The following is a 24,896-nucleotide window of genomic DNA, read 5'->3' on the forward strand; positions in this document are numbered from 1 at the left end:
CAGAGGCCTTCTGTCTTCTAATAAGCAAGGTCAAGCTCAGCAGTCTGGTCTGTCATTGATGTTTTGGATTTGTGATCAACAAGGAGGCTAAATTTATGTCTGAATGTGGCCTCATAAGAATGAGAATGTGCTCTTAATCTAGAGATCTAACTTGTTTCTTGGTTTAAGTTAATATGTTTATGCACTGTAAAGACTGTAGAGTTTTATGATTTATACATGTGGTGATAATAAAACAATTGTAAAAGTCTACCACAACTCCTCTTGAAGTGCTGCCCCTTAATCAAAACAGCAAGAAATTGCTTTCGCAAAGAAATAGACATAAATAATCAAAAAGCAATCAAGAAAATGGTCAACTGGCTATTGACTCCGTTAGAGAGGGGCAACAATAAGATGTGCTGGTGTGACACCCAGTGGACAGGGTTCGTAACTCTTCATGCTGGCAGTGTGAAGTGCAGTGGATTTGACAGCGAGGAATTGTCCGAACATACTAAACTGACATGTATTGAAAGATTTATTAATGCAGCCGTCATATGCAACATGAAATATTATTTGCATACAATAGAGATACAGAAGCATATTTTCAGATGTTCAAAGGAATACTTTAACATTTTGTTTCTTGCTAAAAGTTAGAAGACTGTTTTTTAGCTTTAAACTGAGTGTAAAGACTGGAAACAAGGGAAGCAAGTCACAGATTGTGTGGGTTATACAACATGTTCATTAGTGAGCGGCAGGGACACCGGAAAGCTATTTCCCATTGTTTATAGTTCGTGTGCTGAGCTAGCAATCAGCCAGCTGCAGTTTCATATTTACTGTACAGATATGAGACATTGATCTTCTCATTTAACTCTTGGCATAAAAGCAAATGAGTATATTTTCTCAAAATGACAAACTATTCCTTTAAACCTACATTCCCGAACAGATTACAGTACTGAAAATCAAGAAGTTTATCTTTGTAAAGTAAGAATTGAGCAAATAATCATTATCGTCTTACAAAAAAATAATAGCAATTATCAATAGCACAGAAAGAAACTCATTACTCATATTAAAAAGAAAGTTAGAAGAGCATAATGACGGGTAATGAAAGATGGTCATTGCAGCATTTACAGTGGTAGAAGAATAAGGAGAACGATAATAGTGAAGAAAAGTAAAGGTGTACAGTCAGCAAAGTTTAGCCCTTCTTTACAAACATTCATATGCAGGTTGTGCGATATGAGAGTCGAGATTCTGGAAGAAGATCCAGATAAAAACACCATGACGTAATCTACAATACATTCATACACTGATATACTTTTTATTAATGTATTTTTATTTGTAATTCCACAGTTTGAGTAACTTTTTGGGACACAATAGGTTGCTGTGTCACATTGATAAACATCACTTAAATATTGAACAATATGCACTATTTAGAATAATAAATACCAATTTTAATGGAAAACATCCTCCCAAGACTTGTAGCTTAAATGTTTAAATACTCTTTTCACGAGTAACCAGACCTCATTTGTCTAAGCTTTTTTTCTGCCTTTGATCTTCTAATGTGTCTCTCAGCTCCTTCGCTGGTTTATAATGACAGCACAAGACATCCTGGACTCTTTAAAGGTTTCCTACGCAGCTTGTTTAATGGCCCTCTTGCCTGGTGAGCTGGCCTTCAGCTGGTGTTTTTCCCCAGGCTCTGAGCCTGTGACTGGTTGGCTCTACGTTGCGTGTTGCTGCCCACCACCGACTGCCTCAAGGAGGACAAGCGATTGCGGAAACCCTCTCCAGAGAAAAAATAAAGCAACGGATCAAAGCATGAATTGGAAGCCGCCAGGCAGAGTGTCACCACCACAGACTTCTGCATGGCAACCCGCTCTGAGCAGGTGGTGTCAGTTCGGGACAGGAAGCTCAGGTGGATGGTGCGCTGCACGTGGTATGGCATGAAGCTGATCAGGAAGGTCAGCAGGACTATGACAATCATTTGGATGGCTCTGGTGCCGGTGTCCCGCTGGCGTCGGGCAGCGTGGGTGCGGGACAGCAGGGCGCGGACGATGCCACCGTAGCAGAGGAGGATGACCAGGAAGGGCAGGGCAAAGCCCACCACCAGAGACAAATTGTTCAGCACGAGGAGTTTCTGCACACCTTGACCTTGTGGTGGCTCAAAGCACTTGGTTTTATTCGTGATGGGGTCAAAAAGCTGGCCAGTCATCAGGAAGGGTGAGGATGAAACACAGATAAACACCCAGACACCCACACACACCAGGCGAGCACGGTTCACCGTCACCAGGCGCATGTTCTGCACAGGGAAGACAATGGCCAGGAAACGTGTGATGGACATGGCAGCCATGAAGTAAATACTGCAGTAGAGGTTCACGTAGAGGGCGTAGGAGCTGATGCGGCACAGGAAGTCCCCCTGGTTCCACTGACCCTTGTTGACATAGTAGAGAACTCGCAGGGGCAGCGTCATGACACACAGCAGATCAGACACAGCCAGGTTCACCATGTAGACGTGAAAAGGTGAGCTCTGACGGTAGGTCCTGATCAACACCACCAGGGCGAAGCCGTTCCCAAACAGGCCGAACACAGTGATGAGGGAGTAGGATGTGGAGTAAACCTGGTTACGGAAGTCATCGATGGACGGACAGTCAGTAGAGTTGCTCTCTACGCTCTCTGTCACATTCTCTTCATCCATTTGTGGCCACATCTGCAGCTGCTGAGAGAGAAATGGCACGATGATGTGTGCAAAAGAGAGCATGCCAGTGAAAGAAACTGCTAGCGACGACGGGTCACCCACCCAAAACCAGATTTTTAAGAAAAAACACAGCCCTGCAGAGTGCGGTAACTGCACGGCAGATTGTTTCTGAGATTGGCTCTAGTTTCTGCTGCTGCACAGACTCTGGAGGAAACTCAGGAAGAAGATAAGCATTTCTGATTTTTGTCTGTCACATGACAGGTTCTGCTTTTTTCCTGAGTCAACAAGGTAAATAAGCAATTGCTATTTCTGCGACAGCTGACTGCATCAGTGAATAGAATACATTCTGATGAATTCTACCGAACTGAAGGAGACCAGAGCATACTGACTGTTTATATATCTGCACAACAGATCAAAATAAGTAATGAATTTGCATACTTGTTAGATTAACTGACAGCCTCAACTGAAAATACAAAGGCAATTTATAGAAACCTTTTTGTCCTTGTGATTGATGCTATAAAATGCAGTGGATGCACTTTACTGTCAACATGTTGTTTATCTGTGTAGCTCTAATACACTTTGTGTACAGTCTGTGCACAGAGGAACATCAATGAATGTTGTAAAAATCATACATTCATTCATTCAGACATGCTCCATGAAAGATTGTCTGCTGTACAAACTGAAAATGTTTGCTTTTGCTCAAATGATGTAACACACGACATACAGTTACATGTTGTAACTTGAATTATCAGTCAGTTACTTCCCCTTAAAAAAAAAGCGAGAACGCCTCTGAGCAAAAGTAATCCAGCTAGTTTCAATACGATAAAATCAGATTCCAGCAGGTTTTCCTTACCGCTGAATTCCTGTCTGGTGGCAGAACTGTGAAGCCAGTCTGTTGATCTTTCTCTCCTGGTTGATGTGCACAACAGCAGCGCTGCCTCAGAGTGTGTTTCCTCCACCGCCCTGTCTTGCCTGCCAGATGTCACAGCAGTGGTGGGAGGAGGACGCTGCAGCAGGTGACTGCCTCCTCAGACCCTCAGTTATTGGGAAGCTTTTCAAAGTCTTCCACTGCGCAGCGCAACAGCTCAATGATTGATGATTGTCAGCTTTATAGCAAAGAAAAGAAAAGTGAAGGTAAAAAGGAGATGAATCAGCACTAACAGCGGTGCTCGTATTATTTGGTTGCCCTGGACATGATTGACTTAATTTATGACTTAACCATTTGCCTGAATTCCCTTCAGTGTGCAGGCACAGACAGACATGTCTCTGCCCCAGAACTTTTGCCAAAGGCATCAAATTTTTTTTTCTTATCTTATATTTCAGTCTCATTTTCTGATATTTGCTTCTCCCTGCAAATACACAAAGACAGAACCTGTTCTACTCTAACTGCGCTAGTTATACTGTGTACACTGGAACTTGTCAACAATCTTTTGGCATGTGTGTCTGACAACTACACCATTAATTGATTTCATTGAATGTGTCATTAAAGAGGCAGCCTGGGCAATGAATCTATTGAGTTTGGTGCTGCTCTGTATTCTGTAGAATCATAACCTGAGATCAGATGGTGTGTAGATGGTGTAAAGCAAAGACCTATAAAGACACATGGCTCAGTCAACACAGTATGTCTTGGCTGATGATGGAAGACTTCTGTTTATTTCACACTATTTCCTCTGGATGATGCTAATGTGCAGTTAGTAAATGGAGTGCGGATACTGCAGTGGAAATGGGCACACTCATTTTTGCAGTTGAGAGGCCTGTGTGGTAGAAGAGCAGGATCATTTATCTGTAACTCATTTAGTGGTTAGGCCCCAGCAAAGACAAACTTTCAGCCCCACATGCACTCAGGGGCTGTCTGTATCAACACCGCTGATTCTATGATCAGAGACTTATTAACCTATTAGCTTGATGGCGCATTAAGTGCCCCAAGAAGAAGAACTGCTGGAGCAGAAAGCCGCAGGAAATGTTTTGACCCTTCTGAGACATGATGAAAGTGCATTTGTAGTTTCTGAGTAATCCCATTTGAACTTCTCTAAAGTACCAACTTAGGTCACTTTATTGTTTATTGATTGCATCATGATGAGGTCTTATTTTTGGCAAGAGATGCTCTCCAATCCAAAACATGCCAAGGAAACGGCATTCATCAACAGGTTAATCAGCGTTTCAAACATATCCCACGTAGGCAGCAAAGTCAAATGCAGGCGCACAGATTACAGCTACATATACTGTCTGCGTCTGCAGGTGGTCGAAACAAATGGCTGAGTGCAGTTTAATGTGCTGGTGTGGTTACTTTGTGGAGCGTAATTGCAGCGATCTGCAAAATCCAATAATGTGGGTGGGAAGCAGAGATGCTTGTTATACTCAGTGCATGATCGTGTTTTTGATTTGTGAGTGGATTGACTTTCGCAGTAACAAAATGGCCTGTTGACTTGTAATGTTTTTATTACCTCACCTCAGTATTTCCAGGACATTGGTGAGCATGGAAAAGAGGTCAGACGTTAATTTTGGTATTTTCAATTGTAGCAACAGGTAATGGCTCTGTTCCATTTATTTTGCCAGTGAACCAGCACGTAGAATGAGAAGCATTGGCACACTCAAATGGAATGTGTCCTTTCTTCATGTTATAAGTGGCGTGTGTCAAATCAAATATCGGCTGTTGGCAAAAAACGGTGTTGGCGGTGTGGGTGGGAGGCCAGTGAGGGAGCGTTGTTTTAGCTCCTCAAAACCAGAAGCAAATGACTCCGCGAGGCACACGGCCCTGCCATCGCCAAACAAGAATATCATGATTGGAAATCCCGCCTTGTGTTCAATGACAATGTTCTTTAAATTATTTATTCCTGAAGCGTGTGCACATGACAACAGTAGTAAAGTTAAGGTTCGGGAAAGACTGTGGTTATTGCAAATAAATTACAGTTAAGGTGTGTTTAAGGTAAGGCAACTAAAACTCATGGTTGCAGTATAAGGAAAGATCAGGGTTACGGCTGATAAAAAGGCAAACATGAACTGCAGGTCTTTTTCAACTCCCATTTCCTGTATAACAGACTTGCTACATGCCCATCCACCTCCCTGATCTCCACACCCTAACGTTCTGCCTCACTAAGAGCACGCTACATCCTGCACTGGCAATGAGCATCGGCACTGGACATAAAACACAAGGTGCACGATTGGTCACTACGGCTGTAATTCCACAGGTATACTGGGCTGGCCGTGCACTGATCAGGGACCATTCCAAAGTGTGAGAAAAGAAAAAAACATACACATAACAGCATTAGCATTCATGTGGAGTTGTGTGTGCCTGAAGGGTCGCTGTTAATATAAAAATACTGATTAATGCAGCTTTATCAACAGAGGCTAGAAAGCACTCACACTTTATGAGTCATAATGGAAGGTATTAACTAAGCGCCTATGCTCTCAGTTAGTTATAAACAACTTCTGTTTACTTAACACAGACAACCGGCATATTTGAACAGGGCCCAGCGGCTCCTCTGCCTTTGCTGCAGCACCACTCCTTTCATGGAAATGAGAGCAGCTGTTTGCCCTGAGCTAACACACTTCAATTATCACACGTGATTCATTTCATAATTTGTATGTTTTTACTCTGCCGTGAAGCTGTAAAGATCGGCAACACTGTTCACCTCAACAATTACAGTGCAATCTTGTTAATCTATCTTACATTAAAGATGATGCGATGGATTTATGGAGTTTGGATTAGAAAAGTCAAAGACCACTGGTACCTGGGTGGCCTGCTTACTCTGAGATCTGTCATCCAAATGGGCCTCTTTGCTGCTCACATAGAGCTGGCGAGACCCTGCAGACAGGATGTTTTTGTAGGTCACATTATCGCTGAAGTGTGTTGTTCATCTCAGCAGTTTGTTGAAGCATCTCACAAAGAAGGCTCGTGCTCGGAACAACGGTGGGAAACAAACAGCTCGCAAACAATCTAAAAGACCTTTGTGGTTTCCAAGTTGTTGAAATTGTACATGCAGCCTGTACAATATCAACAACTTCAGCATATTTTAAAGACAAGGCGGAGGCCTACCACACCTCTCGTTCAATGTCAGGTGGGATCAGCCCCTGCGACCCTTCAAAGGATAAGTGGTTATAGATAATGGATGGGATGGATGAGGCCCAGGTTTGCTGTAATGCGTCACTTTTCCATTCAGAAAACGAATGGCTTCAGGCATTGTTTAGATAATCTCACACACCTATTCAGCGGAGATGAAACCAAAATAGTTGAGCACGTTTCAACAAACACGCAAAGACAGACGCATCCCACTTAACAGCGTGTAAACGGGAAAAAGGAGAAACGCACTTATGTCCCCTGAGACAACATCCCGAGGAAGCTTCCCATCATTGTTATTGTTATGATGGCCACTTTATGATGCCTTCATCATTTTATGAAGGCTTTCTGGTTTAAGTTACAGAAGTTCATTTTTGTGGAAGTCGTCACTGATTGAGGTCGGGATGTGAGTCATTAGGCGGCCTTTCAATCCTTCAGCGGCATGAAGTCATGTTGTTGCCTGTGAGTCCGCGCAGGAGTAATTTGAGCCATCATGGGCGTATTCCATCGAAATGAACAGGCAGATTCACAAATCATACAAGGAAATCTTCCCTAAATATTATCCTTATTGTCTCTTTTTGTTTGTCATTTCCATACAATTTCCACGTAACATAACTACTACTGCATATTCCAAATAACAATTTTTGTAGTCTTTTCTGCCCACTCCCCCTTTTTTTTTCACCAAGGTTACCGGTACTTGTGGAGGGCACTGCAAGAGGTCCACTGTGGAAAGTGGACGGTAGTTCCTCCTAATCCTTTGTCTAATCTAATCCAAATCATTTTTGAATGAAAATAATCAGAATTTTAATTGAATGACAATCTCATCATTTCAGATTGTTCAACTTCAGTCTGCTAATGGGCAAAGCCGTACTGTTCAGTGTGCTGAATCAATAGAATCCGTTCATTAAAAAGATTCACTCAAAAGATTTGTTCACCGAATCATTCAGTGCTGACACAATAGCTGTACATAATATTTCATTTGCCCCAAAAGCAAGTCAGTCCCCATTGACCCCTTATGACCCCCTGCGTTGATCTGTTTGAATCAGTTTCAGCAACCAGGCTTTATTAGGCCCGTCTCAGCTTCACCCACGCTCCACCTCTTTGCCCAGTTTTGGATTAGCGTTTGGTGAAGTCGGGCGCTGCCAGGATGGTGGCTACCAAAGCCGCTGTCACTGAGCTCCACGATGGCTCTTCACGAACCTGTGGGTGATGCCATGGAGACTACGCTCTGTGGTCTCAGCCAAATGTTTTTTCATATTGCGACATCTTCAGTGAATGATACAACAACACTGACGGAGTCTACCACCACATCAGAGGCTCCGTGTTGAGCTAAAGCAGTTGTGGTTTGAGCTAAATACTCATCAGCGTGCTAAACTGCCACCAATGACAATCAGTGTCAATACTAGCAGGATGTATAATGTTTACCAAAGTTATTACAGTTCGTCCTGAGGGACATTTCATGATAATTTATCCAAGCATTCTCAGACACTTCACTAAAAACCAAAAATGTCAACTTCATGGTTCAGTCGAGGACAAGTTTCCCCTAAACACTAGAAAGAAGGAGAAGAAAATGTTACCAAATCCCACCACACGTAACGTCCTGTTTATGTGCATATTCTTGATATTTGTGAGGAGACCATGAAGCCAGCAAAGCTTTTGATTTTCTGATTTTGGTTTGGATGTAGTTTATATAAAAACAACTTTGCAAACAGTTTAGCAAATGCACTGAATTAACACACACACAGCACATGATTCACGTGCATGCAAGCACGTACACACACCCACACACACACACCCACACCCCCACACACACACACACCTGCCTTCATTCTGACCCTAAACATATTTCAACACTTTTCCTGTTATATTTGGCCAAGACGCTCATTCCATGGCTCACACACAAACACTCACATGCGGTGTGATACACACTTACTCACACACCTGGCCTGTTAAACACTGTCACATGGTCTATGAACGTCAAAACTAAAAACTAAAACAGAAAAACTAAAGCCACCTGCCGTCAGTCAACCATCAGAGAGGTGCAGCAACTCATGAATTAAGCAATGAGTGATTAGTCAGTTTAGAGGAGAGTCACGTTGTGTGTCAGCAATAACAAAGGCCAGTTTTCATGGTGATCACACCCTAGTTGCTATGGATACAGTTATTTGTTTCATCCGTCCTGCCCTAAAACAACACCCAAAACACAAAATGTATAGGTTGTTCCACTGAAGCCGAAACAACAGCGTACAGTAAATCCTTCAAGCAAACATTTCTTACATTTTTTTTCTGTGGCTGTTATCAGTGATTTATTTTTGGAATCTTTGGAATCCTTCCCTGAATGGATGCAAGGCATCTCATCAGCTCACTCCCTGGCACCGGTTTCCCCATATAAAGCTCCTTTTTTGGCTCTGTGTTACATCCATGGAAAAACACAATACAGGTTGACACTGATGCGGTGCAGGGAAACCCCGCGGGCTCCGATTCTGCACCAGCATGAGTCAGGCACAGTCTGGCTCTTCTCCAGACGAGACACGATGACACTAACAGACGGTTGAAGCAGCCAGCGTTGATAAAGAGAAGAGAGAGGGAACTCCTCACAAACGCTCGCTCAGCCTGTGTTACAAGAGGGGCTAAGAATGAAGAAAAACACTATCAGCCCACATCAGCCCAGGTGAAACAGGACAATGACTTTAAATCCCAGCTTCCTGTCAATACACAGGTGAGTCCCGCACAAACAAGACACACTGCTTTGGTTACAGGTAGATACAGCTGTCAGCTCGTCGGTGGAATCAGTTGTTGAACAGTGGGAGTTTTGGATATGAAGAACCCCTTAAGATATTAACACAGGGGCCAACAGGAGGGGCTGAGGAGATGGATGGATTGAATTAAAAAGATGAAATGTATCAAATTCAATGAAATATCCACAGCTTTTCAGACAAAGTCCCTCCTCTGCCTGCTATGGTTAAGGCACTGCAGTCAGTAAATGTTGTACGCCATGCTCCCTGATACAACATGCACTTCCCTGATTGTTTCTGTTCTGTTCTTCCACCTTAATTTTTTTAATGACTGAAGTGTCCCTGTGTTCCATATGCTGCCCTTTTCTTCAGTTAGAATCTGTGCCACATGCTGTTTTAGTGGAGTTCGGAGTGGATGAGCTGGGGGAGGATCAGCCTGTGTCAGATGATACCTGTAACACGATTTATTGATGGCTTGTTTGCTTGTCAGGGCCTCTGCCCACTTGCACAACACTGTGGCAAAGTCATAAAAATGAAGAAGCGTGCAGAGAGAATTACAGAGCGATAACTCATGTGTCTGTGCATGAGTGCGTGTGTGTGCGTGTGTGTGCGTGTGTGTATTTGCACTAATGAACAGGTGAAGCATTGAGAATGTTAATACTGAAGTGAGATGGTCTCATTGAGCTCCACGTGTTGAACTCTCTGCAGATCATATCAGGTTTTAATGTCAGTGTTGGGGATGAACTCCTGGTGCTGGCCCAGCTCAGTGACAGAAGGAGGGCTCTCGGCCTCCAGAGGATGGCTGCGCTGGTTCTTGCTGCTGAAGTTGGTGACGGTGCTGCTGTTCCCGCACAGCGCAGTCCTCCCTCTGCTGGTGAGCTGCATGTACAGCCTGCGGGTCCTGTTGCTGCTCCGCTCCCCGCACGTCTCCACCAAGCCCTCCACTGTGCTGCTGGGCCAGCTGGCTCTCACAGACAGTCTTGTGCTGCTGAACTGGATGCTTCAGCTGGGAGCGACTCTGGCCTGGTGCATGGAGGTGACGGGCTGTGAGGTTAAGATGGGCCCCATGAAGGTGGGGGAAACAGTCTGGTGGAAGGAAGCTGTGAACCCACTCCGTCAGCTGCTGCTTGATGCCCACCACCTGGCCTCTCTGCTCCTGCTGGGGCTGCTGGGACTGGAGGCCACGCTGGTGTCACGCTGGCCTCAGCAGACTCGGAGATTCAGGACTTCTCGCTGGGCTCAGCTGAGCTGCAGCCTGGTCTGGATAATTGTGCTGCTGGAACTATTTTTCTCGCTCCACGTGCCTCTTATTCCTTATTCTTCAACACTACACAACTCTGAAACTTCCTCTCCGGGTCTGGTGCCTTCTCCCTTCCTTCCAGCTCTCTCCTCCTGCGTGAGGAGGACATTATGGCTGGTGAATTTATGTCTGCATTATGCTGTCCGCTACAGCAAACCACAGAAGAGAAAGAGCTCCTTTCATTAAAGGCTTTGGCTGTAAATTGGCATGAATTCAACCTAAATTACTGTCTATCCTTGCCATTATATTTAATTGTTTTTATATAACAAAACTATGTTTTATATGTATAGAAGATATTCTAAATAACATATCTTTATATGGGCCTTAAAGAGAGACTATGAATCTTTATAAGTAATATTTAGAAGTTTGTTAAAATTAGCTACAAGCCACAAGCTACTGGTCATCCCAGACCAGACAAGGCTGTAGCAACCGAAGCCCTGAGTGTATCACAAACATAAAGGGTGCTTTCATTACTTTTGCACTTGACTTTTTTTGTAAAAGGAAGATTGTGTTGTTTCTTCTTTGAAATGTTACACCAGCTCCACTTGAATGAAGAGGGCAATTCATCCTCAGTGTGACACATGAACAGTGTGACAACAGTAAAAACATGTAGTATCATGAATGTGTGGCAGCAGGCCCATAGACACTGTGAAAGGTGGCTTTATGTTGTTTCCTCAGGTTACACTGATGAAGCAAGCTGATCTCACATTTAAACACTGACAGATTATGATCTGGTTCATGTTGTACACTTGCTGTCAGCCTGCAGCCTCTCAGCTGCTCGGTCTGGCAGACAGCCCAGGATAAGATGTTAAGATGAAATGCAACGCAAACATGTCAACACACAGCAACTCGCCAGCTCTCTAATGTGTTTCGAAAAGTGTGTTCTGCTTGTAGCTCATGTTTCTCCTGCAGGCCACTAGCTCACAAATGTCTGCAGTCTGTCACTTGTACAGCAAACACTAAACAGGAGAAGATTTATTTCTGCTAATGCGGCTCCAGCTTAACTTGTTCAACGTCTGCCACCCACCCAGTTATTCAGCCGGCTACTCACATAATACCAACATGTTCTCACTAACAACACGTCAAATACGGCAGCTTGGTCAGTGGCCCAATGCTTCAAACTGTGACACTCTATGTACACAGAGTAGAAAAGCATTTTCTGTCTATCTCAATCAAACGCTGGTACAGCCAATAAGAGACATAGTTTAAGGCTTGAAAAGCAGAACCCAGGCACACTGTGGCTTCAGCTCTGATATCAGGCATGACAATCATCACTGCTCTGCACAAATTTGTCTCTGAGGATGTGAAAGATCAAAGACGTACATCCTGTGTTTGCATCTGTAATGATTGAAGGGTAACTGTGACCACATCACACAGCACAGTCACTGCTGGGAAACATTTGCTTTGACACTGGTACAAAGGTCCCGACTAAGCAGGAGAAAAACTCACACTGGACTTGGTTTAAGGTACAGGTGAGTGAAAATGTGCAGCTTTATTTCAGTGATGAGCCACTCAGGGTTTTATTGGTGTGAGCTGCGTCCAGCAGAGGGAAGCACAGAGCAACTGTAAGTCTGCTATTGAGATGCTCTCTTGACAATGTGCAAAAGGCTGAAGAGGATGGAGCCATACACCAGCTAATTAACATGGCTGCTGCAGTGCATGTTGGTTTGTGTGTGTGTGTGTGTGCGTGCGTACGTGCGTACGTGCGTGCGTGTCTGTAGCAGCAACTTCAAGTGTTCCTGGAACTAATCAATTGAGGCTGAAAACTGAAGAACAACAGGGTGAAGAGGAGTGAGGAACACTGGTGGCAGCTTCCTTCCCATGATGCTCTCTGCTTGGCAGTGGTAGGACCGCACAGTGTACTTTGGCACAGGGGCTGTCAGTCACGAGTAAACAATGTGGGAGGTCAGACTTTTGAAATAACAATAGATCCTGTTTGTCCTCTTCAGCAAGTCAAGGTTCATTTGTTCACTTCAGACTTTAAAAGACCAGCATGTGCCGTGATAATTAGGTACAGAAATACAGGGAGGATTCCTTTATCATGAAATGTGTGTAAAGAAAAAATGTATGAATTAAAAAATATATGAGACGATAGCACAGAACTATTAAATTCATCAATGACATGTTGAATGAAACACTGCCGCCCTTCATTTGGCCCGCCAAGAACATGCCCTGCAGTATGTTCTCTTGCTTTGCCATGCAGCTCTAGCACCTCCTGATGGACCGACAGGATGCATCCATGTCGGCGTGCAGTGGTGACTTTTTACCCAGTCACTGTCTCCAGGTGATGGATGAAGGAAAACCAACTTCTAATATAGATACATATCATATATATATATATATGTATATATGTATATATATATATATATATATATATGTATATATGTATATATATGTATATATATATATATATATGTGTATATATATATACGTATATATGTATATATATGTATATATATATATACGTATATATGTATATATGTATATATATATATATACACATATGTGTATATATATACACACACACATGAATATATATATGTATATATATACACATATGTATATATATGTATATATACATATATATACATATATATACATATATACATATATGTACGTATATACGTATATGTATATATACGTATATATATATACATATATATGTACATATACGTATATGTATATGTATACGTATATATACATATACGTATACATATATGTGTATATATACATATATGTATATATGTATATATGTATACGTATATGTATATGTATATATGTATATGTATATATGCATATACGTATACATATATGTGTATATATACATATATATATATATATATTTTTTTTTTTTTTTACATTTTGAGCTGTCAGAGCCAGAAAAGCACAGCTGTTACTATTAACATTAACAATGTTCTGTTCAGGTGTCCCAGTAAGCCATGGCTTACTGGTGTCAATGAGCCTGCATGAGCAGTACCAGGACTGGATTCATAATGGAATTCAGCCATTGCTCATTATTTAGACCTGAAAATCCCTACAGAGATGTCAAATTAACACAAGAGAACTATAACTATCTGTAGCTCTTGCTTCCTTTATGTCTATCACTCAGACATTTTACCATCAAAACACTGGCAATTTTAAACCTTTTTACATCTGCTTCTTTAATAAAACCAAACATGAGGGAAATCATGAAATAGACTTGTGTAGTTATCAGAAATACACCCACATCCATCTCAGCATAAACTGATATCAGTTCAATGGAATATAAAAAATGTGTCATATACAAAAATGTTAATATGGTTGATTTGTTCTTTGCTGATTTCATGGAGGGCACTGAGGTGAGGAATAGTTGTCGGCTGTTTTTAGGTCAACAAAATAAATTGATAATCAAAAAAGAAATAATAATTGAGTACCTCTCTCTGTCTCTCTCTCAGAGTTTTAAGAAGTTAATAATGAAGTCCCTTGGCCTATTTAAATATGGCTTTTCATCTTGCCTTTATGTCTTGTGTATGTCTTGAATTGTCTGCTTGTTCAAATGTGCTATAAAAATAAACCATGAACTGATCAAGTCTTTATCAGCTGACTTTATACTGTGTGTACCCTGAGGTACGTCAGCCCGTTGTATCTCACAGACATAACAGCAGGCTCTGTCTGCACAGGCCGGGGTCAGTCTGGTCAGCCTGTGCCTCGTCTCTCGGTCTGGAGAGCCAGTGCTCACCCATGGCTGCTCATGCTGCACCTATCAGTGCTGTGGGATAAACAGCCACTCGATCTCTGTGGCTGCAGAGCGTCTGCGGTCTCCCTCTGTGCTCTAGGTCGCATTGATCCGGGCTCTGTTCTGCTGTGGATGAGCTGGCCTCCAGTCAGGTCAGAGCTGAGCGTTGGCTCACAGGGCCAAAGGTCAGTTATAGATGTACACACATACATACTTGGGACACCCCACTGCAGTCATGTTAATATCAGTCCATAAAGCCTATAAAGCGTGAGACTCCTGTGTTGTACTGCCTCGCTGCCTTTGTCCGGCCCTGTTGTCAGGGCAGAGGTATGTATGGCACGACGGGGCTGCCCCTAAACCCTCCTGGAGCCAATGAATGAGAGGATGGACGGAGGCAAGAGGAGGAAATACACTCATCATCGCATTAAAGGAGAGCAGGGCAGAGGGGTCGGAGAGGAGAGGAGATGGAGGGAGGGTGGAGGGAGGTGCAGTAATGGGGTCTTTGTTCTGGTTGGTGTGACTCACAAAGGCTTCGCCAGGGCAGCACAGCTTAGTTACCGTTACCAAACACAGAGAATAAGGAGGGAGGAGTGTATGTGTGTGTGTGTGTGTGTGTAAAGAATGAGGGAAGTTTCTGCAACCCAATCAAACCTCACATGTCCTCTGGATCATCCAATCATGACATTTCAACACAGCTTTTGCTCCTCTGCCTTCGCTTTCATGAGTTTGGCTTCTTGGTCCCAGTTTGCTGCTGTGACAGTGCATCACAGTAGTCGTCAGCTGTAATCACCCTCTCAGACTGTGAGAGTTAATCAAAGTGACGTCATTCTCTGCAGTATCTCCTCCTTTGATTACACAGGAGTCTATTGGCGGGAGTCATCTCAAGAGACAAACTCATCAAAAGATAAGATAAGATAAGATAAGATAAAACTTTATTAATCCCCAGCTGGGGAAATTTGGGCATTACAGCAGCATGTAATAGCAGTTTGAAAGAAAAATAGCAAAACAAGGTAACAAGGAAACAGGTAGCCTACTCAAAGGACATGAAAACCTGTGAATCACATGGTTTGGAGTTGGTGATTAAGTTGTTTGGCCCAACCTTAATTGCTATTATGTCCAAGTTAATGGGAAACTCTTAACTTGCCACCTAATGAAACGGTACCAAGCATACATGAAGGCCAATATTAGAATCATGTTACGAAACCTGATGAAGGAAACATGTTTTTGTCTCAGCGTGTGACTCATACACGTACACTTCAGCAACAACAATAAAGAGGTTGGACATGGTATGTAATGTATTGTGTGTGTGCATGTTAAACGTGTGTGTGTGTGTGTGTGTGTGTGCCTGAGTTCAGCAGTAAGCAGGATGTCCTGTCCTCCCTGCTGCTATTGTGGAGCGGTCAGGCAGCCAGATGTAACCCTCAAAGACTACTTCCCCTCTGTCAAGTGCCTCTCTCTCTATCTCTGTCGCTCACACACCCACACACACACAAACACAGACAGCCCCATGCCAGCCTGAACACAATGGGAACCTGTCCAACACCGCCCTATCACCTGGCTAAAAATACCTCTTTCAGTGGCCCCAGACATGAAGATTGTATTGTAACAACAATGTGGCAGGACTTTGAACAGCCAAAATAGCACTCTGCTGTTATTCTGAAGTATCAAACATCACAGTGTGTTTGGCTGGTGTGAAATTAGCAGAGACTCTGTAGCTTCACCCCATTTTGAACTTAAATTATGGCTCTCTTCTTTAATTGCTCTGCAGGAAGATTATAGTTTGTGGCTTGTTGGTCTCAGGATAGTCTCTCATTATGGGAAGTTCAGCTACTCTGATGTGCGCAAGCACTTAAATCTCACTTTAAACAATTCAATTTGTCCAGCAGAGTTTGTGAAGAATTCAAGGCTGATAAAAGTGTCTGTGTTTACACTACAAAAGGCACTTCAAATAAAATTGAAACTACAGTATAATGATTCTGTTATAAAACAAAAAGACAAGAGAAATTAAATCTGTTATAAACATGTCATAAATACAATGTTGACCTTTTGTTTAAAGTAACGATAAAGTCTAAAGCCAACTGTAAGCCAATATACAGTAAACATAAAAGGCTTTGCCGAGGCTTCATAGCTGATTAGACTTCATCACAGAATATAAAAATCGATATTTGAAGATGTGGGTCTAAGCAAGCAGCAACATAATACATACACACATGTTTCTTTGAATGTTTCACACCTTATTTTCCGCTCATGAAGCTAAAATAAATAAATGACATAGATATAGCATGATATAGCAATGTAATGCCCTGCTACAAGTCTGGCATCTAATATTTACTTCAACTCAAGGACATATCCTCTTACTAACCAAATATAGTACTGATAGTAAAACTAATGCAGAACCTTTCAGACTGTAATAGATTACATTATTGTATTAATATTACAGTTAGTCTACGTATGAATTTGTGTGTAAGCAGAATTTTAATGCGTCTGGTTGAAGTGGAGCTACTACCTGGCACACTGCTTTGTCACTTAATCTATAATAATACCTCATATATCGTTTGGGTTTAGTACTGCATGTTAAATCTCAAAACACAAAACAGCAACTAAGGCTGTCAAATAAATGCAGTGGATTGAGAAGTGGCAGAAGTAGAAACATAATAAAAACAAATAAAAAGACTTGAGGCACACCTCAGATTTGCAGTTACTTTGGACCACTGGCCCCTGACTCAGCAGAAATATCTGCTGTCTCATGAATATTATGACACAGTGAGGTTGATGAAAACAGCTAACAAAGTGATGTCTGTGAGGACTTCCAGACATCCAGCTCCTGCTTATCCAAGGCGGGCTGAGTCAAGGGCGACTGGACTCGTTTGGAGAAACTTGAAACTCGCACCCAGGTCCCGTTGCTCTTGATTCTGCCCCCTTGGACAGCTAACAAAGTATGTTTCTGGCCCTAAAACGCTGCGAGTTCTCCAGCTGATACACCAGCCTATGTCCCCCGCCCCTCCACTCTCTCCCTCCACAATCCCCTATTCACACCCCCCTCCACTACCTCCTCCTCCCCGCTGCCCAGCCGAGGTGCTATTGTCTCGCTTCCTGTGTCCGCGCGAGCGGCCCTCCGCATCCCCGCGCGCTCATGCACGCGCGCGCACAAACTCCCCGGGGTGGATGAGACGCGGTCCCATTTCAAGCGGAGCGAGTCTGAGACTGAGCGAAGAGGTCACCCCCCGCGGGATTTGTTGTCGCTAACTGGCTGAAAAGCGGCTCCGTGACTTCTTGGCGGCGTTCAGGAGCGGTTGGAGTTGGAGCAGCACCGAGAGAATATGGAGTTTTCCCTCTGACAGCTGCGCTGCTGCCGGACTGACAGACCTCAGAGACCCGGAGGTGAGCTGTCACCATCCATTCAGCCGCTGCCAGTAAGTCCTCTCCGCTCTGTCCTCAGACGATCACATGTTCGAGTCTGGCTGCAAAAACACGGTTTCACTCGGGTTGAGGAAAACTTTTGAGTAGCGGACTGTTTTATGCTTTCCCACCGTAAACTGAGCTGACAAACAGAGCTGAGATTTACTGTGCATGACAAGGCTTTGAGCTGCCACTCAGTCCACTCTAATGCTATTTACCACACAGAGTATGCGCTCTCAACAAACTGGTGTTAATTGAGTAGTGAAGTGTAATTAGCCCCTGCAAAAACTGAGATATTTGTTTTTTATAGGAAGTGAAAATTATAAGGGATATTGCAGATTTCATGTTCACAGGCTTAACTAATGAGTTTGGAGGCACAAAACAACACATTTAATTGTAAAGTTAATGCAATTCACTACAACATCTCTACAAATTGCAGTATGGCCTCAAGAATTAGGTGTGGATTGAATCTCAGTCCTGCCAGCACCTAATTTATTTTTTATTAGTATTTGTGTTTAGAAAATTTAAGGCTGCATCATTATTTAAGTATTGTATCTATTGATTTATTACTTTGGTCTACAAAATGTCACATTTTCCCAAGGTGACATTTTTAAACTCTTACCACAACCACCGCCAATTTCAAAGATAATCGAATTGCCACCAATGAATATTAAGAAATTCAGTGAATTAAAGTGACCCAAATGAATAATGAAGAAGTCAGTAATTAACTGTTTCAGCTCATTTTTACTTAACACTGTGGACCTCTCTGATTGAAAGTATGCTCTGTATAAACTCCATCCGCTCTCCTGGCTGTGAGCAGTGAAGATGTCCACTGTAAGCCTGGCTGTCCTCCACCTTCAGCTCTGCCTGCCTTCTCCCTCCTTGCATGTGAGAGAAAGGAACAGCTGGATGTGAGCTGAGCCTGAACTCGATCCGTTCAGACCAGCGGGTCCCAGAGGCCTGTTTCTGTCACTGCCACGGCCAGCCGCGGGGGGAAACCCTTTAACTGTGCAGCTGTCCTCAACATGTACATGAAACACACGCACACACACACACACACGCACATGCTCAGGTCTGAAATCTTTCAGCGGGACTTATAGAAATCCACAACTTGCTTGAATGTGCCTCTGCTCCAGCTCTGGATGTGGTTCTTGTTTATTTTAACATAAACTCTATAGTAGCCAAATTCAGTGTTCTATAGACTGGCCTCCCTGCAGAAACAACATCAGCTGAATATGAAGCCAGCACTGTCAGGGGTCCTGGGACGGAGCCACAGTACACAGAATCCTACAGTGTGTGTGTGTGTGTGTGTGTGGGTACATGGAAGTATTTGCCTGTTTGCGTGTGCACGTGTGGAGAGTTGTGCATATGTAAGTGTGTGTTTGGTGCAGATGGGTACAGTGAGGGCATTGTGAGGGCCGATGGAGACTTAGTGGGAGGCGTGTGAAAACGCAGTAAAGATGTCACTCTGCAGCTGGCACAGGACAGGACTGATGGACTGCCTGCACTCACAGCGTTGCCTTTGTGTCTGTGTGTGTGTGTGTGTGTGTGTGTGTGTGTGTGTGTGGTGAAAAGACATATATAGAGTGAATCTTTTCCAGAGACACTCAGGATTTTTACAGGCCGACAACCTCACTGCTGCTTTAGCTTTGTTTCATAACACAAGATAAGGCCAGTGAAGCTTGTTAAATCTGCTGCTGTAGTGATTTAGAGTTTCTCTCCCGTGAAGCTGGACTGGTGAGGGACATTTAAGTAAAGACAGATAGAAGAATGGTCGAAATCAATAGAGCAGAGGCTGAGATTTCATAAGTAGTCCATAATATAGGTCAGGCTCTATAAACTATGGATCCCACGTAATGCAGCTGGATAGTGTCTTCCCCTCCCTGCCTAACGAACGGCCATCTGTATGCTTCAGTTTTTAATGTTGCATTTCTTTAAATTTTGTAGCCTTATATCTCCAATCCCAAGGCGAGATAACCCTGATTACATGAGTAAGGTTATTTTTGAGGGAGCTTCCTCCAAAGCCACACGAGACTGATGAATCTAATGTGCTAAATTGGTGGAGTTTCCCTTTTAAGATGGAGCAGTGAAGTTAAAGGGGAAGAGGACGCCTGCTTCTGTTTTGTCAGTTAAAACTTCAGCGATTCAGTCCAACACTAGACCATTTTGTCTATTATTTATTTGCCAGGAAAAAACTGCCGTTTACTGTGAGTTACAGTGTGTTTAGTTCTGTCAGCACTAAGTCAGTAAACTAGAAAAGAAGTGTACCGATGTGATTTTGTGGGTCATGAAGAATTGGCTCATTATTCAACATAACACGTACGTTGTCATGGTGGGAGCAATAACTCTTTGGTCATCACATCAATACAGCTGCTGAACATGTAGAATATGAAGTGCGCTCGTATAACAAAGCTCACTGTGAGATAACTCAGCACATTCTCAACAATCCTAGTTCCTGAAGGCACACATTAACACAAATATTGCTTCAAGTAAATGAAGTATTGTCACTGTCTGTCACAGTGTCAGGTCATTCTGATTGTTGGTGTTGGACAACAAAACCGTTGTGTTTGCGGCCTCACTGCTCTGCGGTGGTCGGAGCAGCTCTGTGCTGCTTCTGTGCCAAGCCAACATGTTGACATATTTACTTCCTGCAGTTGGAGCTCAGCCTTGAATACTTTCTGTACTCTACTTTAATGCTGGTTCATGAATGAGTGTGGCTGAAGCAGGTTTTTACGTCCTAATCTGCTATACAAGTTTCTGTCTCTGGCAACCATTTACCTCTCACAGTCCTGATGACAGCCGAGTGCCTCGTGAGACACTGCCATGTGAACTAAAACCCCTGTGGACGGATGAGATTGAATGTATACAGATGTGCATACACACACTGACAAGCATGCAAATAAACTTGAATGTTACAGCAATAACAACACTGAAAGTGTGGAAGTTATGCTGTTGATTTTTAAACATTTTTAAAATGATTTAGATTGTGCGCCATTTATACTTTACTGTGAAGACACATTCACATTGATTAATCTTATGAAAGACAGTGGTATACCTCTGTCAACTGGCTGTGATGGATGCAACCTGTGTTAATGTTGGTCCAAATGGTTGAATGAAATCTAATTTACCTGAGAAAAATGTAACAGGGGTTTGCATGTTGGACATTCAAGATTCTGTTTAATATTCCTGTTTGTGTGACATGGTGTGAATATCTCTCCACATTGGATACAGTAAACACGCTAAATGTGTGCTTGGTGTAAGGCTAAAGGCGTACAGGTCTACCATATGCTTTGTCTTATAGAGAGAGTTGTTTGCTTCTCAGTCTGTAACTTTTATAGCGAGGAAGTGACCGTGTGCTTTTCCTTTTCTCTCCACAGGATGACTGGCCAGCCCTGCAGGCGTGCATCCTGACTGTCTCTCAGCCTCCATTTCTGTCTAAATGTCCACGATGACTAGGACGGGACTTGACTGGTGGATCGCCTGCTGACACCTCCGATCCCCAGATATCCGCCGCGACCCTCCCCCCTCCCCTTTCCTGAGGGCTTTGGTGTACCGTTTTCTGTGGAGGCCCCTCTCCTTGTTTAAGCTGTCGCCATGGCTAGCCTGGTGCTCAACGAGACTGGAATGGAGGACTGCGGCATTGACGACTCCTTCAAGTACAACTTGTATTCAGTGGTTTACAGTGTGGTCTTCGTCTTAGGCCTGATCACCAACTGTGCTGCCCTCTTCGTCTTCTGCTTCCGGATGAAGATGCGCAATGAGACCACAATGTTTATGACTAATTTAGCGTTATCCGATTTAGTATTTGTTTTTACGCTGCCATTCAAGGTCTTCTACAATGTTAACCGCCATTGGCCATTTGGAGATGGTCTGTGTAAGGTGTCAGGAACAGCCTTCATCACCAACATCTACGGCAGCATGCTCTTCCTCACCTGCATCAGCGTAGACCGCTTCCTGGCGATAGTCTACCCTTTCCGCTCCCGCTCCATCCGGACGCGCAGGAACGCGGCGCTGGTGTGCGCTGCCGTGTGGCTGACCATCGTGGGCGGAGGAATATCAGTGACCTTCTTCTCCACCATCAACAGCACAAACAGAGCCACCACGTGCTTTGAGGGCTTCTCCAAGAGCACCTGGAGGACGTACCTGTCCAAAATCACCATCTTCATCGAGGTGAGGAAGGACAGGCTCTCATAGTCACACACAATACACGCGATTTATACACTCTTTATGATGCTAACGAGTGAATGTTTCTTATTTATTTCCCAGATCGTGGGCTTCCTTCTCCCCCTCCTGGCTAACTTGGTATGTTCCTCACTTGTCCTGCGGACGCTGCGGCGTCCAGTAACTGTTGGTCATGGCTGTGACAGCAAGAGACGTGTCCTACGGATGATTTTGGTCCATCTGGGCATCTTCATCATCTGCTTTGTGCCTTATAACTCTATCCTCTTCCTGTACGCCCTGGTGCGAACCCAGGCCCTGGCTAACTGTGCTGTGGAGCGCTTTGCCCGAACTCTTTACCCCATCACTCTGTGCCTGGCCAGCCTCAACTGCTGTCTGGACCCTGTGGTCTACTACTTCACCTCAGAGAGCTTCCAGAAAAGCTTGACCATGGGAGGCAAAGGGTCCGGCTCCCGGCCCGAGAGTATCCCTCGCAGCGACACAGAGACCCAGGACACAGCAAACAGTCTTCCCAGAGACACACACACTCTGGCCAGCAATGGAAAAGACTCAAAGATGTCTGAGAGTCAGTTCTGACTCTGCAGGAAGAAGGAAGGCAAAGAAGGACAGGTTGGGTTCGACAGGAGCCCTGAATTTGAAAAATTAAGCAATCAGCTGTTTGGTCCTGGAAGTGACAAACGCATAACTCAGCAGATTAGTTCAGTCCTGAGGTAAGTCCTGAGGTATGGCCTGGGCTTTACGGATTAATCCACCACTGGAGAGCAGAGGAATGTATCTATGTGCTAATTATGAGACACTACAGGGACCAGAGCGCCAGCCACACCGGGACTGATGTCCGGAGACTCCAACACATCATCACTCAGGCTTAACACACACAAACACTCACAAATGCACTGGATTGTGGATAAGATGGAGATTTCCGTCCACATTGTTGAAATATGCTGTTTAGTACTTTTGTAACACACTGAGCCCTTACATGTTATTGATATAAGGTTGAAGCTTTCACAGTACATTATATCACTGTAGACATTAATGTTATGACACTCTTTAGTGTGGTGGGACCCATTGTTATTATAACACAGCAGCGCGCTGACATGCTGAGTTAAATGTGTCTCATGTTGAAGTTTGAGGCCATTAAATGTCTGTTTTGAATTGCGTTCGTGGCTGCATTTATTATTTCTGTCCCCCGCCTCGTGCCTTTTGGTTCATTCAAACATGTTCTGAACCGGCCTTTGTCAGCATGACTGTAGGTTTGAACTCATGGGGGAGTTTTTTGACCCTACTCTCCCCGTTTTCATCAAGCAGCCCGAGCGATCTTGTTGTCGGAGCAGAGGGCAGTTCTGATCCAGTCGAGGACCTTGGCCTGCGTGCTGTGTCACAGGCCAAATGCTTATTACGACTGGAGCAATGGTCCATTGTTTGCTTCTGAATGAGGTCTCTCTGTCTTAATCTGGCCTTAGCCTGCAGATCTGCTCAAAGTCTCCTACACACAGCAATGTGCACACACTCCAAAGTACGAGTGAACACTGTTGACTAAATACCCAAAATCATCGCGTCACACTGCACAAAGTGCAAAACAGCGATGTCAGCAGGTCCAGTTTTGCTAGATTTGAGGGCCGTTTGGTGAATCTCTTATCCAAAAGGTCAGGAGTATGCCATCAGGGCATGAACTTTATCATGCAGGACCTAAGGGGACTAAAGGCCCAGTCAAACCAGCATTTCAAATGGCAAAAAAACAGTGAAATCAAATTCATTGTAAAGGGGAAAGTAAATGTCTTTGCTTTCACATCTGTGTGGGACATTATACGAGATGTCAGTACAAGTTGTTTATCCATTCTTTCGTAGAGCCATGCACAGTTAGAGATTAATGGCCATGCCTGGAAATGAATAGGCCTCTATACCTGCAACAGAAGTATGCACAGAGTGCAAGAGAAAGACAACAAGACCTAGTAATCCTGGTAGGCCTCTCTGTTGGAGTGAGTGATGTGACCATGTGCATCCAGCAGCAGAGACAAAGAAAAAGTAGATGCAATCAGGGATTTGAGGCCAAGGGAAGCAGAGGACAAGATTAATATACTGGAGTGGAGAGAGGTGCTGTAGAGCAAGAAATAAGAAGAGTGGGAGTGTGGAAAAATATGTAAGAACCATCTTTCACCCCTCGATTGGTTCATGCCAAAGATGTGCAGAAATGTTGCAACAGAAGACACTCAGAAGAAGAAGAAGAAGAAAAGTGTGTGCTGTAGCTCAGCTGAGAGTATTGGCCTGTCCTGACCTCTAGTGGGTATAAGTTAGAACACACATTTTAGTGAAAATACCAGAAAGGACACCACTGACCACTAACTGCTGTGCATTTCTTTGTGTTCTACATGTTTGAGGACCATCAGCCTGTACATTAAACTGCGTGTATGAACTGAAACTGCACTGCAGCGGCACAGGAAGCTTCACACAGGCCTGGCACACGCTGGGAACATGTCAGTAAGCCATTTCTCTGGGTTTGGCTTCAGGTGCAGTCAGTGGTGTGAAACTTACACGATAGATAAAACTGCTGCCCTTCTGCTGAACTGTGGCTTTGCATTGTGGAGGCATGAGAAGACTTTTTTTTGTCACAGAACTGAAACCGAGTAGCAAAAGTGTTAATAACCACTCCTTGCAAACAGTAACCGCAGAAGAAATAGCATCACAGGACTTTGTTACAGAGGACAGATGAAAAGTCGACATACATCAACTCACAAATCTACCATCCAGAATGAATGCTTTGATTTACAACAGCTTTAAAAAAGGAAGTGTAGCACTGATAGGGGAAGTGGATGGACGCTAGCATTTTTGTCACAAAGCCTAAACATTAC

The 24,896-nt window shown here is 43.7% G+C and overlaps 3 protein-coding genes across 4 annotated transcripts; 2 read left to right on the top strand and 1 right to left on the bottom strand.

The window, feature by feature from the left end:
* Window positions 1-509: 509 nt before the first annotated feature.
* On the bottom strand, window positions 510-3,654 carry LOC121611794 (cysteinyl leukotriene receptor 1-like). Its single transcript, XM_041944488.1, has 2 exons — window positions 3,519-3,654; window positions 510-2,686 (listed from the first exon to the last, which is right to left on the bottom strand). The coding sequence occupies exon 2, from the start codon at window positions 2,675-2,677 to the stop codon at window positions 1,646-1,648; it is 1,032 nt and encodes a 343-aa protein (XP_041800422.1). The 5' UTR covers window positions 2,678-2,686; window positions 3,519-3,654; the 3' UTR covers window positions 510-1,645.
* Window positions 3,655-9,278: 5,624 nt separating this feature from the next.
* Window positions 9,279-11,186, top strand: LOC121611958. Its single transcript, XM_041944693.1, has 2 exons — window positions 9,279-9,441; window positions 10,166-11,186. The coding sequence occupies exons 1-2, from the start codon at window positions 9,407-9,409 to the stop codon at window positions 10,941-10,943; spliced, it is 813 nt and encodes a 270-aa protein (XP_041800627.1). The 5' UTR covers window positions 9,279-9,406; the 3' UTR covers window positions 10,944-11,186.
* Window positions 11,187-17,694: 6,508 nt separating this feature from the next.
* lpar4 (lysophosphatidic acid receptor 4) lies at window positions 17,695-23,138 on the top strand. 2 transcript variants are annotated; one of them, XM_041944350.1, is made up of 3 exons: window positions 17,695-17,885; window positions 21,249-22,041; window positions 22,138-23,138. In XM_041944350.1, the coding sequence occupies exons 2-3, from the start codon at window positions 21,466-21,468 to the stop codon at window positions 22,624-22,626; spliced, it is 1,065 nt and encodes a 354-aa protein (XP_041800284.1). In that variant the 5' UTR covers window positions 17,695-17,885; window positions 21,249-21,465; the 3' UTR covers window positions 22,627-23,138. The 2 variants fall into 2 exon arrangements, with proteins under 2 accessions (XP_041800284.1, XP_041800285.1); XM_041944351.1 differs by having other exon boundaries at window positions 17,695-17,853.
* The last annotated feature ends 1,758 nt before the right edge of the window (window positions 23,139-24,896 follow it).

The sequence above is a fragment of the Chelmon rostratus genome, chromosome 9 (genome assembly GCF_017976325.1).
Source record: "Chelmon rostratus isolate fCheRos1 chromosome 9, fCheRos1.pri, whole genome shotgun sequence".
NCBI classification, from domain to species: Eukaryota; Metazoa; Chordata; class Actinopteri; order Chaetodontiformes; family Chaetodontidae; genus Chelmon; species Chelmon rostratus.